Source organism: Pelophylax lessonae, assembly GCF_965119305.1.
Source record: "Pelophylax lessonae genome assembly, chromosome: 1".
Classification (NCBI taxonomy): Eukaryota; Metazoa; Chordata; class Amphibia; order Anura; family Ranidae; genus Pelophylax; species Pelophylax lessonae.
In genome coordinates this window covers 890,255,900-890,273,525 of record NC_138768.1, presented here as the reverse complement: position 1 = coordinate 890,273,525, position 17,626 = coordinate 890,255,900, and the positions used below count along the sequence as shown (strand labels likewise).

General features: G+C 45.0%; 1 protein-coding gene across 1 annotated transcript in view; it reads left to right on the top strand.

Annotated features, from left to right (window-relative positions):
• LOC309550850 (uncharacterized protein) overlaps positions 1 to 17,626 on the top strand; it is a gene marked incomplete at both ends in the record, with an annotated part of 169,452 nt that overhangs the window by 125,964 nt on the left and 25,862 nt on the right. Inside the window, one exon of the mRNA XM_082251209.1 lies at positions 6,864 to 8,382. Coding sequence (XP_082107335.1) covers positions 6,864 to 8,382 — 1,519 coding nt within the window. The remainder of the gene's footprint in view (positions 1 to 6,863; positions 8,383 to 17,626) is intronic.

Here is a 17,626-nt window from a genome sequence, read left to right as displayed (position 1 = left end):
TATGGACTGGGTAATGTGTTAGGATCTATACTGGTATGGACAGGGTAATGTGTTAGGATCTATACTGGTATGGACTGGGTAATGTGTTAGGATCTATACTGGTATGGACAGGGTAATGTGTTAGGATCTATACTGGTATGGACTGGGTAATGTGTTAGGATCTATACTGGTATGGACTGAGTAATGTGTTATGATCTATACTGGTATGGACTGGGTAATGTGTTAGGATTAGGCTTGTGACGGTATCAGATTTTCATGCTGCGATTAATTGATTAAGGTTTTGCCACGGTATACGGTATTATCACGGTATTCTATTATTAAATTTAAATTATTAAAATTTCCACCTCACTTGAATTTCATTGCTGAATTTAGGGGCTTTGGTTCACTTATGCACATTATTATATAGTCAGTCAGTACAGACTCTGTGAACCAGGCCTAAAATAGGTCATTAAGCAGTGTCTGGCCTAACTGGTGATAACTGGTCCTGGCGCTCGGCTCCGATCCGATGGCCTGGTCATTAAGAGGGCAAATCCTTGTGGTCAAGAAGTGGTTAAACCTGAAGGAGGTGTTGTTTATAAATTACTTTACTATTGCTTTAGGCCTGGTTCACATGTATGCGGGTTGGTGGTTCACATGTATGTGGGTTGGTGGTTCACATGTATGCGGGTTGGCGGCCCACATTTGCACAGGCATAGCAGCCCATTGATTTGAACGGGCTGCTATGCCTTCATTTTCCGCAGAAAAAAGGTGCATGCAGCATTTTTTTAAAATTCAGTGGCCTTGAAATCCATCCTGCTTTTGCACCATGCGACTTACCTGCAGTTCCTGCTCTGGCAAGCTTTCTGCATTTTTTGTATACGTGGGCACGGCATTTAAAAACAGTTTGCGTGTGCAGCAACGGCAGGTAAGTCGCATGGTGCAAAAGAAGGATGGATTTCATGGCCACTGCATTCTTTTTAATTCTGCATGCACCTTTTTTCAGCTGAAAACGCAGGCATAGCAGCTCAAGCCCATTCACATCAATGGGCTGCTATGCTTGTGTAAATGTGGGCCCCCAACCCGCATACATGTGAACCACCAACCCGCATACATGTGAACCACCAACCCGCATACATGTGAACCAGGCCTAAAGCAATAGTAAAGTCATTAATAGATAAAAACACCGGTCCTCCTGCAGGTTTAACCACTTCTGGATCGCAAGGATTTGCCCCTTTAAAGACCAGGCCATCGGATCAGAGCGCCAGGACCAGTCATCACCAGGTAGGCCAGACACTGCTTGATGGCTCTATAATAATGTAATGTGGGCTGCTATGCGTGTGTGTGTATATGTATATATATATATATATATTATATATATATATTAGAGCTGCACGATTCTGGCCAAAATGAGAATCACGATTTTTTAGCTTGGAATAAAGATCACGATTCTCTCACGATTCTCTGTGTAACAAAAAAAAAAATTGGGATAACTTTACTGTTACGTTTTTTTTTTTTATATTCATTAAAGTCTATTAATTGCGTTTGAAAGACTGCTGCGCAAATACAGTGTGACATAAAATATTACAACAATCGCCATTTTTTTTCTGTAGGGTCTCTGCTAAAAAAATATATAAAATGTTTGGGGGTTCTAAGTACTTTTCTAGCAAAAAAAAAACTGATTTTAACTTGCAAGCAACAAGTGTCAGAAAAAGGTCCAGTATTTAAGAGGTTAAACTTCCTTTCTCCCTGGCAGAGGGAAGGAAAAGATACAATGTAATCATTTTGTTTATAGTTAAGCCCCGTACACACGTACCGATGGTCGGCTTACAAATGTTCCTCTTTTCTCCCCGGGATGTCGGTGTCTGCTGAAAAGTGCAAAGACAGCACAAGGACAGCACAAGAATTTTGTCCGCCGACTGCAGAAGTGATGTCATGTAATGGTTAACTTTCCCTGTGTTTTCTATTTTCTGAGCATGCCCAGTCTTGCAAATCTGCGGTCTGTCGGCCGAATTGTGTACTGACAGGCGAACAATCGTCCGTTCTGGTGTCGGCATACAAATATTTTCATGTTTGCACGAAAGACTTTTGTCCGCGGATTGTGCGCAGACATCTGTCGGAGGCACCATACTAACACGCGTACAATCGGCAGATCCTTCGTCCACCGACGTTTGTATGCCGACGATCGGTACGTGTGTACGGGCCTTTACTGGGAGAGCTGTGTGAGTGAATGAGTCATCCAGCTCACTGAAATGTATCAATTCACAAGTCAGACCCAGGAGCAGAGAAACTCTGTATTTTAAAAATGTCACAATAACAATACCTTAGCTATGCAATACCGCGATATATCGAATTACCGAAAACCGGCATATGTCTAGTTAGGATCTATACTGGTATGGACTGGGTAATGTGTTAGGATCTATACTGGTATGGACTGGGTAATGTGTTAGGATCTATACTGGTATGGACTGGGTAATGCGTTAGGATCTATACTGGTATGGACTGGGTAATGTGTTAGGATCTATACTGGTATGGACTGGGTAATGTGTTAGGATCTATACTGGTATGGACTGGGTAATGTGTTAGGATCTATACTGGTATGGACTGGGTAATGTGTTAGGATCTATACTGGTATGGACTGGGTAATGTGTTAGGATCTGTACTGGTATGGACTGGGTAATGCGTTAGGATCTATACTGGTATGGACTGGGTAATGTGTTAGGATCTATACTGGTATGGACTGGGTAATGTGTTAGGATCTGTACTGGTATGGACTGGGTAATGTGTTAGGATCTGTACTGGTATGGACTGGGTAATGCGTTAGGATCTATACTGGTATGGACTGGGTAATGTGTTAGGATCTATACTGGTATGGACTGGGTAATGTGTTAGGATCTGTACTGGTATGGACTGGGTAATGCGTTAGGATCTATACTGGTATGGACTGGGTAATGTGTTAGGATCTATACTGGTATGGACTGGGTAATGTGTTAGGATCTATACTGGTATGGACTGGGTAATGTGTTAGGATCTGTACTGGTATGGACTGGGTAATGTGTTAGGATCTGTACTGGTATGGACTGGGTAATGCGTTAGGATCTATACTGGTATGGACTGGGTAATGTGTTAGGATCTATACTGGTATGGACTGGGTAATGTGTTAGGATCTGTACTGGTATGGACTGGGTAATGCGTTAGGATCTATACTGGTATGGACTGGGTAATGTGTTAGGATCTATACTGGTATGGACTGGGTAATGTGTTAGGATCTGTACTGGTATGGACTGGGTAATGCGTTAGGATCTATACTGGTATGGACTGGGTAATGTGTTAGGATCTATACTGGTATGGACTGGGTAATGTGTTAGGATCTGTACTGGTATGGACTGGGTAATGCGTTAGGATCTATACTGGTATGGACTGGGTAATGTGTTAGGATCTATACTGGTATGGACTGGGTAATGTGTTAGGATCTGTACTGGTATGGACTGGGTAATGCGTTAGGATCTATACTGGTATGGACTGGGTAATGTGTTAGGATCTATACTGGTATGGACTGGGTAATGTGTTAGGATCTATACTGGTATGGACTGGGTAATGTGTTAGGATCTATACTGGTATGGACTGGGTAATGTGTTAGGATCTATACTGGTATGGACTGGGTAATGTGTTAGGATCTGTACTGGTATGGACTGGGTAATGTGTTAGGATCTATACTGGTATGGACTGGGTAATGCGTTAGGATCTATACTGGTATGGACTGGGTAATGTGTTAGGATCTGTACTGGTATGGACTGGGTAATGCGTTAGGATCTATACTGGTATGGACTGGGTAATGCGTTAGGATCTATACTGGTATGGACTGGGTAATGCGTTAGGATCTATACTGGTATGGACTGGGTAATGCGTTAGGATCTATACTGGTATGGACTGGGTAATGCGTTAGGATCTGTACTGGTATGGACTGGGTAATGCGTTAGGATCTGTACTGGTATGGACTGGGTAATGCGTTAGGATCTATACTGGTATGGACTGGGTAATGTGTTAGGATCTATACTGGTATGGACTGGGTAATGTGTTAGGATCTGTACTGGTATGGACTGGGTAATGCGTTAGGATCTATACTGGTATGGACTGGGTAATGCGTTAGGATCTATACTGGTATGGACTGGGTAATGTGTTAGGATCTATACTGGTATGGACTGGGTAATGCGTTAGGATCTATACTGGTATGGACTGGGTAATGTGTTAGGATCTGTACTGGTATGGACTGGGTAATGCGTTAGGATCTATACTGGTATGGACTGGGTAATGCGTTAGGATCTATACTGGTATGGACTGGGTAATGCGTTAGGATCTATACTGGTATGGACTGGGTAATGCGTTAGGATCTATACTGGTATGGACTGGGTAATGCGTTAGGATCTGTACTGGTATGGACTGGGTAATGTGTTAGGATCTGTACTGGTATGGACTGGGTAATGCGTTAGGATCTATACTGGTATGGACTGGGTAATGTGTTAGGATCTATACTGGTATGGACTGGGTAATGTGTTAGGATCTGTACTGGTATGGACTGGGTAATGCGTTAGGATCTATACTGGTATGGACTGGGTAATGCGTTAGGATCTATACTGGTATGGACTGGGTAATGTGTTAGGATCTATACTGGTATGGACTGGGTAATGTGTTAGGATCTGTACTGGTATGGACTGGGTAATGTGTTAGGATCTGTACTGGTATGGACTGGGTAATGCGTTAGGATCTATACTGGTATGGACTGGGTAATGTGTTAGGATCTATACTGGTATGGACTGGGTAATGTGTTAGGATCTGTACTGGTATGGACTGGGTAATGCGTTAGGATCTATACTGGTATGGACTGGGTAATGTGTTAGGATCTATACTGGTATGGACTGGGTAATGTGTTAGGATCTATACTGGTATGGACTGGGTAATGTGTTAGGATCTATACTGGTATGGACTGGGTAATGTGTTAGGATCTGTACTGGTATGGACTGGGTAATGCGTTAGGATCTATACTGGTGTGGACTGGGTAATGTGTTAGGATCTATACTGGTATGGACTGGGTAATGTGTTAGGATCTATACTGGTATGGACTGGGTAATGTGTTAGGATCTGTACTGGTATGGACTGGGTAATGCGTTAGGATCTATACTGGTATGGACTGGGTAATGTGTTAGGATCTGTACTGGTATGGACTGGGTAATGTGTTAGGAAGGAAAGGATGCCACATCGTTTGATGGAAATGAAAATTATCACCCTACAGAGGGCTGAACTCAAAGACACCCCGAAAATCAAAGTGAAAAAATGATGCAGCAGGCGAGTCCATTTTGGTGAAATGTCATTGCAGCAACTCAGAATGGTCCTCAGTGGTGTGTATGGCCCCCATGTGCTTGTATGCATGCCTGACAACACCGGGACATGCTCCTAATGAGACGACGGATGGTGTCCTGGGGTATTTCCTCCCAGATCTGGACCAGGGCATCACTGAGCTCCTGAACAGACTGAGGTCCAGCCTGGCGGCATCGAATGGACTGAAACAGAATGTCCCAGAGTGGTTCTATTGGATTCAGGTCAGGCAAGCGTGGGGGCCATTCGATGTTATCAATTCCTCCATCCTCCAGGAACTGGCTGCAAACTGTCGCCACATAAGGCCGGGCATTGTTGTCCACCAGGAGGAACCCAGGACCCACTGCACCAGCATATAGTCTGACAATGGGTCCAAGGATTTCATCCCAATACCTAATGGCAGTCAGGGTGTCATTGTCTAGCCTGTAGAGTTCTGTGCGTCCCTCCATGGATACGCCTCCCCAGACCATCACTGACCCACCACCCAACCGGTCATGCTGAACGATGTTACAGCCAGCTCAGCGTTCACCACGGCTTCTCCAGACCCTTTCACGTCTGTCACATGTGCTCAGGGTGAACCTGCTCTCATCTGTGAAAAGCACAGGGTGCCAGTGGTGGAGCTGCCAATTCTGGTGTTCAATGACCAATGCCAATCGAGCTCCACAATGCCGGGCAGTGAGCACAGCGCCCACTAGAGGACGTCGGGCCCTCAGGCCACCCTCATGAAGTCTGTTTCTGATTGTTTGGTCAGAGACATTCACACCAGTGTCCTGCTGGAGGTCATTTTGTAGGGCTCTGGCAGTCCTCATCCTGTTCCTCCTTGTACAAAGGAGCAGATACCGGTCCTGCTGATGGGTTAAGGACCTTCTATGGCCCTGTCCAGCTCTCCTAGAGTAACTGCCTGTCTCCTGGAATCTCCTCCATGCTCCTGAGACTGTGCTGGGAGACACAGCAAACCTTCTGGCAATGGGAGGTATTGATGAGCCATCCTGGAGGAGTTGGACTGCCTGTGCAACCTCTATAGGGTCCAGGTATGGCCTCATGCTACCAGTAGTGACACTGACCCCAGCCAAATGCAAAACTAGTGACAATCACTCAGAAAAGATGAGTAGGGAAAATGTCAGTGGCCTCCACCTGTAAAACCATTCCTGTTTTGGAGGTCGTCTCATTGTTGCCCATCTAGTGCACCTGTTGGTAACAACCCCCTCTGCTACTTCACTGAGCAGATGAATATCCCAGGAGTTTCCCTGACTTGATGCTATACTCTGATTATAAAGTGTTGAGCAGTGTATATGAGTGTGGAAAACTCTTGGTAATTTTTCTTGTCTTCTGACAGACGGACTCTGTGGTGGGAATAGAAGGACATCGGAGGAAGATGTGACTACAGAAGATAATGACATGGCATCTTCTCCAGAAGTAAATCCCGTTCCTCATAATATACATGACAGACCTCACCATTGGAGGAGATCATTGGAATCTCCTGATACTTCACATAGTCCTCTAATATCTGACAGTGTCGACGGGTGCGGGAAACCATCTCATCTCAGGGAATCTTCTTTATACCATACAGGAGAGAATTCATTGTCATGTTCAGAGTGCGGGAAATGTTTTAAACACAAAAGAAGCCTTCTTAGCCATAAGAGAATACACACAGGTGACCTTCCCTATTCATGTTCAGAGTGCGGGAAATGTTTTAGTCACAAAGGAAACCTTCTAGAGCACCAGAAAATACACACAGGTGAGCGTCCCTACTCATGTTCAGAGTGCGGGAAATGTTTTAAAAACAAAAGTAACCTTCTTCAGCACCAGAGAATTCACACAGGGGAGCGTCCCTATTCATGTTCAAAGTGCGGGAAATGTTTTAATCGTAAAGAAAGCCTTCTTAGACATAAGAGAATACACAGGGATAAGCATCCCTATTCATGTTCAGAGTGCGGGAAATATTTTAAACAGAAAAGAAGCCTTCTTAGCCATCAGAGAAAACATACAGGTGACCTTCCCTATTCATGTTCAGAGTGCGGGAAATGTTTTAGTCACAAAGGACACCTTCATCAGCACCAGAAAATTCACACAGGGGAGCAACCTGTTTCATGTTCAGAGTGCGGGAAATGTTTTAGTCACAAAGGAAACCTCCTAGAGCACCAGAGAATTCACACAGGGGAGCGTCCCTATTCATGTTCAGAGTGCGGAAAATGTTTTAATCGTAAAGGAAGCCTTCTTAGCCATCAGAGAAAACACACAGGTGACCTTCCCTATTCATGTTCAGAGTGTGGGAAATGTTTTGACCAGAAAAGTAGACTTCTTCAGCACCATAGAATACACACAGGGGAGCGTCCCTATTCATGTTCAGAGTGTGGAAAATGTTTTAATCGTAAAGGAAACCTTCTTTGCCATCAGAGAATACACAGGGATGAGCATCCCTATTCATGTGCAGAGTGCGGGAAATGTTTTAATGAAAAAGGAAAGCTTCTAAGACATCAGAAAATACACACAGGTGAACGTCCCTATTCATGTTCAGAATGCGGGAAATGTTTTCACAGTAAAGCACACCTTCTTAGCCATCATAGAATACATACAGTTGAGCGTCCCTATTCATGTTCAGAGTGCGGGAAATGTTTTAAGAATAAAGGAGACCTTCTTCTCCATCAGAGAATACACACAGGGGAGCGTCCCTATTCATGTTCAGAGTGCGGGAAATGTTTTAGTCAGAAAGGAACCCTTGTTAGTCATCAGAAAATACACACAGGTGAGCGTCCCTATTCATGTTCAGAGTGTGGGAAATGTTTTAACAATAAAGCACACCTTCTTAGCCATCATAGAATACATACAGGTGAGCGTCCCTATTCATGTTCAGAGTGTGGGAAATGTTTTAACAATAAAGCACACCTTCTTAGCCATCATAGAATACATACAGGTGAGCGTCCCTATTCATGTTCAGAGTGCGGGAAATGTTTTAGTCAGAAAGGAACCCTTGTTAGTCATCAGAGAATACACACAGGTGAGCGTCCCTATTCATGTTCAGAGTGTGGGAAATGTTTTAACAATAAAGGAAACCTTCTTCACCATCAGAAAACACACACAGGTGAGCTTCCCTGTTAATGTTCAAAGTGCGGGAAATGTTTTAGCTCTTGGAGGATCAAGCCCATTTCTGACTCATGTGGTTTACAAGTTAAAATCAATATTTTAGCTAGAAAATGACTCGGATCCCCCAAACATTAAATATATTTTTTTTAGCAAAGACTCTGGAGAATAAAATTGCGGTCGTTGCAATATTTTTTTTGTCACGCGGTATTTTTGCAGCGGTCTTTCCAATTCTATTTTGTGGGGAAAAAATTAAATTTCGCAGCGTTTAAAAATAAGTAAACAGTAAAGTTATCATAATTTTTTCTGTATAATGTGAAAGATGATGTCAGGCCGAGTAAATAGATACCGAACGTGCCGGTATAAAATTGCGCAGAGCGGTTTAGATGAAGTGCGGTTTATATGGAATAGAGAAGTGAGAGATAATACTAGGAAGGCCCCTCCTACACATAGCAGATAGATCCCGCCTACCGCGTGTGTCTGTGGGGAACGTTTGATGGTGAGAAGTGGGAATCGATGTTTTCTCCTCTCACACAGATCGGATTGGGGGAAGATTTCCTCCATATATTCTTCCCCGTCACCTCAACTCAAACTTCTCCACTTCCCGACCACACGCCGCCTTTTTACTCTCCCAGGCAAACCCACGTAGGTCTACGTCAGTGGCTTGGAGGCAGCTAGGGGGCAAGCGCGAGCCGGCAAACTCCCACCCCCGCCCGTCAGCAGGGAAGCCGATGTGTGGGGCAGGCGGCTCCGATTGCCGCCGGTCACCCGCGATCGTTCCACGCTGTTGTAAACACATCCAACCATCCTTCTCTGTGGAAGGATCATAGAGCGCCTTCTATATAGGATCACAGGTCTCTATGGTCATTTCACAAGCCACGCCCCCCCCCACAGTTAGAAACACTCCCCTAGGTACACATTTAACCCCTTTAATCACCCACAGGGTTAACCCCTCTCCTGCCAGTGCCATTAGTACAGTGACAGTGCATATTCTTAGCACTGATTACTGTAGTAATGTCACTGGTCCCCCCAAAAGTGTCAGTTAGGGGTCCGATCTGCCCGCCGCAATGTCGCAGTCCCGCTAAAAATCGCATATCGCCGCCATTGTTGGTAAGAAAAAAAAAAAAACAATAAAAATGACATCTTTCCCGTAGTTAGTAGATGCAATAACATTTGTGCAAACCAATTAAAATACGCTTATTGCGATTTTTTTTTTTTTTTTTTAACCAAAAATATGTAGCCGAAAACAAATTGGCCTAAAATGTTAAAAAAAAATATTTTTTTTATTTTTTTGCAAATGTAATGATTTCCCACTGCTATATAACATTATAGGGGGCAAGAGATGGACAATTTTGGCAATGCATGAGGCAACAGGTGATCATTCATGACAGGAGATGAGGCAATAGACGGGCAATACACAAGGCAACAAGTGGGCAATCATTACAATACATGGCCTATTATGCAACTGCATGAGGACCTAATGGGAAATTCTTAATTCTTTTTGTGTTCTACTTATAAATATGTATATAGATCTAACCTACTGGATGGAAAAAGATCCCTGTAACATGCATTAACCCACAGCAGCCAATCAGGATTTATCTTTCCCTGGTGAACCTTCTTAGAAGGGGGGTGAGTTGAGACCTTGCATTGATTATAGGGTCCTCAATTGTATCACGGTCAAGAATGCATACCTGATGATTGGTTGCTTAATTTTTTTGCTCCTTTTGATTTATTGAAGTAGTCGGCTTTTTATTGGTCCAACCAATGTATGATTATTAATACATTTGACACATTTGTTAATTCTATTATAAAAGATTTAAGCTTTATTTTATTCATATCATTTACTGTGTGATAATCGCTTATTCTGATCTTGTCCAATAAAAACGATTCGCACAATATTCTGTGCCGAGTCTTCTTTTTTACCAATGATTAGATGATTGGTGATTGGAATGTGATCAGTTCATAGAGAGTCATCCATTGGGGTTTTATTAGTGAGATGCATTTCCAGGTCTGGGGCCAGAAGAGTTCCAGGAGTTCTACTCTGTCCACAGTTCCCAAACCAAAAGGAGACATCCACCACATCTTCAATCTTAAGGCCCTAAATGTCCTCAGCTGGGCCCAGGAGTTCTGCATGCAATCCACCAGGTCATAGCCTCTCTCTTTATCAGAGAAACGTTTTCTTTGGTCCACCCACATACCTGTACTGCGGCAGGGTGGCCATTCGGCCAGAATCACGTACCTCTACATCATCTGCATTTCCGGGTCTGCGGCGTCAACGCATGCTGCTGGCACTCAGCTCCAGCTAGATACAGAGAGTCAATCAGCAGGTCCAGTGGACATGATGTCCACCGGCACCCAGCAATCGTTCCCGAGAGAGGCAGAACACCGGTCTGCCAAAGTTAACAAGGCAGATCGCCGTTCTGTTAGTAGGGAAGATGGAGATCCTGTGTTTCTGCTAATGGAGGAAGGAGATACTGGCGCACAGAGATTATATATAGTCCAGCCAGTAATAAATATTTAAAAATACCAATGATCAGGGTAGAGGGTATTCCATAAAATGCCACTGGTCTTTGGTTATGGGGGTACAATAAAGGAATGCATGGGACCACCTGCGGCTGCTGTCTTCAGAGTTGTGACTGGTTCTGTATAGACTAAGAGGAAAGGCCTGTAGAAGGAGCAAAATACTATGAGCACATAGCCTGTCTTGGAAATTAATAGGGCTTGGAGCATAGAAACACGCTCAGTGCGCTGAAGATTAATACGTACCAAACGCTATCAATAGCTTGTACTGAAAAGTACAATGTACAGCTCTTTTGTATAAGGTTTCCGAGCGCTCGGTAGCAAAGGAAATGAACAGACACGCTTGCTGTAGTCAATTCGATGCTATCTGGAGGTTTCCTCTGAGTAACTGACTCCTCCAAGACACAGTAGGTTTATTTAACAAAAGGGAGATACAGGGAGTGGCTTCAAGACCACCAATCACAGAACATGTATACATTCAAAAAGTACAATGGGCAGTGCTTATGTAGAAACACAGACATGTGCAGAGATGAGCAGAAATGGCTGCCATCTTATGGACCTGTCTGTGTTCATCCATAAACATTACCTGTTAGTGGATCTAATCAAACGTGATTCATATATAAACCAGATTTGATAGTGACCATTCTATTTGTTCCAGTTGATGAGGCTTTATCTGCATTAGATAATAGCAGCAGTGTTTCAGTCATACCGATCGAATGTGACTAAAAGGTACCATCTATTAATCTTGGTAAAATGATAAGAATTTCCATATCACAAACATAACTCAGCAGTACAGGGCCCCGAACTGCGGCTATAGATCTGTGCGATGGACTCTCTTTGCTACTAGTATTGTGCCATCTCGTCCAATGGAAGGTTTTCACTAACAAGTCTTTCCTGCAATGACAGTTAAAGCGATAATCACTGTGAATAGCGATTATCGGTAAAACCGACACTGGGAGACATTATGACTATTTAACTAAAGAAAATGTCCACAATTAAATTTCCACAACATAGCCTTGCTTCTCTTCTCATCTGGTACCTCCCATCCTTCCGGTGATGTCACTTCCGCTGTGCCTTCCATACTGGTTAGCATGGCTTCTAGGGGCTCCTCCAGGCTCCCCAGCCAGCCATCTCTCTGCCCAGCAGCCGGAAGAGATGACAGCAATTCTGCAGGATGGTTCTAGAAGGATCCACACCCACAGACTCTGCCACTAGATAAGCACTTGTACTGTATATCTTACCTCTGATGGACGAACATAGGACGGGGCGGTTCGTGAAGGCCATCCACAAACTTTCTCAAATGTTCGCGAAACGCAAGACCCCATTCACTTTAATGGCAGGCGAACATTAAAAACCTCCAGGTCATATTTGCAGCCACAAAATACTTACTAACTGTGCACACATAGTCCCACAACATGGACACTGACATACCAGAAGTATTGCTATTGGGAAAGTTGCCATAAACATTTATTTTTTTTCTTCAGCCAAAAAAATTATTTTTTTTTTTTTCTAAATCAGCCAGAACTGACAGCAGCCGGTAAATACATGTCAAATACATATAGAGCCCATTCACATGTCTGTAAAATGGGTCCGCATCCATTCCACAATTTAGCGGAACGTTTACAGACCCATTGAATTTCAATGCCAATCTGAAAAAATTAGGCATTCACAGGATACAGAAGTAAGTGTCGGCCATTCCAGGCCCCAAAAATTAGCCAACAGGCTTTTACCTGACAGCAAAGAACAATGTATTCTGTGGCTAGAGGTACATTAGGCATTCACAGGATAAAGAAGTAAGTGTCGGCCAGTACAGGCCCAAAAAATTAGCCAACAGGCTTTTACCTGACAGCAAAGAACTTGATTTTCTGTGGCTGGAGGTACATTAGGCATACACAGGATACAGAAGTAAGGGTCGGCCAGTTCAGGCCACAAAAATTAGCCAACAGGCGTTCACCTGATAGCAAAGAACTTGGTATTCTGTGGCTGGAGGTACATTAGGCATTCACAGGATAAATAAGTGTCGGTCATTACAGGCCCCAAAAATTAGGCATTCAACGGACATAAAAGGCCTTTTATGCCGCTGTATTTACCTAAGACAAGGACCATGAATTGTTATGGGTGGTGGCGGATATTTGTGGGCTGTCATGAGGAATTTGAATCAAACATGGTCTACTGGTCACCTGTGTTGAATTCCTCCAAGATCCATGCCTCATTCATTTCTATAAATGTGAGGTAGTCAACACTGTCGTGAGCTAGGCGAGTGCGCTTAATGGTCACGATCCCCCCTGCTGTGTTGAACGTCCTTTCGGACAGGACACTGGACGAAGGGCAAGCAAACAGTTCCATTGCAAATTCTGCAAGCTCTGGCCAGAGGTCAAGCCTGCCCACCCAGTAGTCCAGGGGTTCATCACTTTTCAGAGCGTCCACATCGGCCGTTAACCCGATGTAGTCGGACACCTGTCGGTCTAGGCATTCCCTGATGCTGGATCCGGAGGACAGCTGTGGATGGGTCGGCTGAAAGAATGATCTCATATCAGAAGTGACCAACACATCTTCAAACCGCCCTCTTCTTGCAGTCGCTGTTGGATTGCTACCCGCAACTGTTTCTCTGTGAGTGGAAATTCCTCTGCAAGCGCACGCAAAAGCAGAATGCAGCATTTCCCGAAGCAAGGCCTGGAAGTGCTGCATTCTAACAGCCCTCTGTGATGGTGGTAACATTTCCATAATTTTTTGTTTGTACCGGGGCTCTTAGTACATTGCCACCCAGTACAGGTCCTTGCCCTTTATGCTTTTTATATGGGTGTCCCTCTTAAAACACTGGAGCATGAAGGCCCTCATTTGCACTAAACTGGAAGCGTTGTAGTGGCCTGGCTCCTGCTCCTCATCCAGGATAATGTCATCCTCTTTCTCCTCCCCCCATCCACGGACAACACCAGGTATCCCAGAAAGATTTAAAGCATGCTCTTCTTGCTTCTCCTCATCCGCCCCGGTACCATCCTCCTCTGACTCCTCTTCAGACTCCTGTTGTTGACTTGTCTCAGATGGAGTAGCCCCCCCTGGGAATTCATCCAGCATTGCTACTTTCTCATCTTCCTGCTCCTGCTCCTCGACGGCTTGATCAATGACACGACACAATGCACGCTCCAGAAAGAAGGCTTAAGGTACGATGTCACTGATGGCGCCCTGGCTGCGACTGACCAGTTTGGTGATCTCATCAAATGGCCGCAGAAGTCTGCATGCATTGCGCATGAGAAGCTACTGGCGCGGTGAAAAAAACCCAAGCTCCCCAGAACCTGTTCTGCCGCAGAGTTCGTACAGGTAGTCGTTAACTGCACGTTTCTGCTGGAGCAGCCTATCAAGCATATACAAGGTTGAGTTCCATCACGTTGGGCAGTCACAATAAAGACATCCGACGGGCAGGTTGTGTCGCCGCTGAATCTCAGCAAGGAGAGCCATGGCTGTGTAAGATCTTCTGAAATGGTCTGAGATTTTCCTGGCCTGCCGCAAGACGTCCTGGACCCCAGGGTATTTGACAACGAATCGCTGCACGACCAAGTTCAGGACATGTGCCATGCATGGCACGTGTGTAATTTTGCCCTGTTTCAGTGCGCTCAGCAGATTGGCACCATTGTTGCACACCACTTTACCAACTGTCAGATCAGCGGTGTTAGCCACTGATCTGCCTGTGTATGTAAAGCTGAAAGGAGTGCAGGAGCAGTGTGGCTCTTGGCTTTCAGACACAACAGACACAGCACAGCATGGCAATGTCTCACCTGGCATGCCGAATAGGTTCTGGGGATCTTGGGGGGCGCAGCGGAAGAGACGGTAGCAGTGGAAAAGGAGGAGTCAGCCAAGGAGGAGAGGGAGGATGGAGGAGGAGAAGAAGAGGCAGGCCTGCATGCAATCCGTGGTGGTAAAATCAAATCTACACGGGTGCCACGGGTTACATGCTTGACGGCCGTCAGAAGGTTCACCCAGTGGGCAGTAAAAGTTAGATACCTTCCCTGCCCGTGTTTGCTAGACCACGTGTCTGTGGTCAGATGTATCTTGGCACCGACACTGCGTGCCAGAGATACATTCACTTGCCGCTGAACATGGCCATATAGCTCTGGGATGCCCTTCTGTGAGAAATATTTCCTTCCTGGGACCTTCCATTGTGGTTTTCCAATGGCCACAAATTTTCTAAAGGCCTCCGAGTCCGACAAGGCAGCGGTCAACCGTGGGCAAGAGTGTTATCCAGCGTCATAATTTTTTTACGCTCCAACATTTGGGCCACGGAAGCCTGTCTTTTTCCAGAAAAACTTGAGGACGGCATGATGGAAGGTGGAGTGGAGGACAATTGTGAGCAGAGAGGTGAAGGAGAAGGAGAAGAGGCTGGACGTGAGAGCCTGGAGTGTGGCTTTGTGGGTTCTGACGGCATTGCTCCCACTGGGCTCGGTGATGGGAGTCTAGGTGCCTTCTTAAGGCGGTCGTCCCTAGGTGAGTGTTGGGCTTACCGCAAATTATGCGTTGACTGCAAAGGCTGCAGATGGCAACGCTGTTGTGAGCTACGGACACATTAAAAAAAGCCCACACTGCAGAGCCATGTGCCGGTGTCCTGGGAGCGCCAGATGTGACCGTACATGGTTGATGGCTTTGTCCCTCGTGTGCAATGTAAGTTCAGCCAGCTTTTCCTCCCTATCTGTTGGTCCATCTCTCCCTCTAAACTCTTCTCCTCTTCCTCTCTTGTGGGCACCCACGTGATGTCCATAGACACAACATCATCGACGTCACCTTCCCCGCCACTAAGATTTGAGATCTCGGAGTAGGCAGCAACAGCGGGGACCATCCTCCTTGGGCTGATCTGGGTACTGTCGTCAGACTGCTGGGTGGCGGCTGTTGCTACCTCCTCTACCTGATCCGATGCCAACAATGGCTGCGCATCGCAAATGGGGGGCCACTAGTTTATCACACCAGTTATGAAAAATATTTTCTAGTAACTTTTGTCACTGTGTCTAGCAGAGTTAACACAGCCAAAGAGGCAAAATTTCTGCAGTACCCAAATTCACTAGAATATGCTTTCTATATTAGAAAGTATATTATAAATGTATTACACCCCTATATACTGCACAGCAAACAATAGTACACCTATACCAGTCCTTAAAAGGACTTTTGTGGACATATTACCAAGCGATCTGTGTCACTGACAATCTGTCCCTGCTCCCCACAGCAACCTCTCCCTACACTGACAAAAGACAGAATATGGATAGTACACCTATACCAAAAATCAGTCCTTAAAAGGACTTTTGTGGACCTATTACCGAGCGATTTGTGTCACTGACAATCTATCCCTGCTCCACACAGCAAACCTCTCCCTACACTGACAAAAAGCAGAATGTAAAATGGCAGCCAGATCAGGTCTATTTATAAGGTATGGGGTATGTCCATGTGCTGAAATGTCTCAATTGGCTGTACTGTACCACCTGATGGATGTGTCATAGGTCAAAGTTCTTTACAATGTGAAAGAATATGGCCGCAGCGAACATTGCCATATGTTCGCATGATCGACGGACAGCGAACTAGCAAAGTTCGCCACAAACCGACCTCCGGACAAACCGCAAAGGCCATCTCTAAAAGGCGCCTTGACTGGGACCAAGAAGACGATGTGAAGTCAGGCCTTTTGCCTAAAACTTGAGCTCGTCCGGGATTTGAACCCGGGACCTCACGCACCCAAAGCGAGAATCATACCAACGAGCCAAGAATGCCACCTTAGCTGCAGAATTTATTTATTTTATTTTTTTTGCAAGAAATAGCCTTCTCCTCTGCAGAAATCTTCTTGCTTGGATGAAAGAAGTTTACAATCTTTGCCTAATTCGAAAATATCGAAAGCCAAGGAGAAATTTGGTCAGGGCAAAATCCCCCCCTTTCTACCAGTAGGGTCTGGAAACAAACTCATGGTCTTGCAGCTTGGACTTTCTGTACCCAAAGGTGGATTGTTACCCCTTGACTGAAGGAGGCATATACCAAGCGTCTCCTATCACCAAATTCTCAGAAGAGGCTTTTCCCACACTTCAAATCGCAGGGGGGAGCCCATGTGGAGTTAATTTTCACCTCTGAGGAAGCCGTCAGCACAGAAATGATTTTACCGTCACTTGCAGGTATCAGTGATCGCCTAACCCTTTCTCACGGCAGTCAGTTGAGACCTACATCCAGATGGTTTTCACCTTTATTTGACAAAGAGTTTCAAAAGGAGCCTGCAGCCCTCTTTGAACATACTGCCGACAATGTAAGTTGTAAAAAGTTGAAATTGCATCCAAAGCTTAGCGCCCTTAGTGATACCGTATTCAACTTCCACATCAACTGCAACAGGTGCTGACTAGCCCCCGTTCACTGCTGCCACTTTTCAGCACAGTGGGAAAAGTTTGATCAGCGTACAATTCAATCCCTAGGAAAAAGGATTTGTTTGCTCTTGGCTTTAGAAATGCATGCTGACCTCGTCTCCAAGTTTCCCAGTGTACTTGACCCTAGAAAATATATTTTTTAGCAAAATATGCAGATGGCATTGTAGGAGGCACTTGGCTTGGGCTATCAAAAGGCACTTGTTGGATTTAAAATAAAACAAAATATCTAAGTGCATTCAAGAGTCATTGGTCTAGGGCGGTGATCACTAAATGGCGGACCGCGGGCCACACATGGC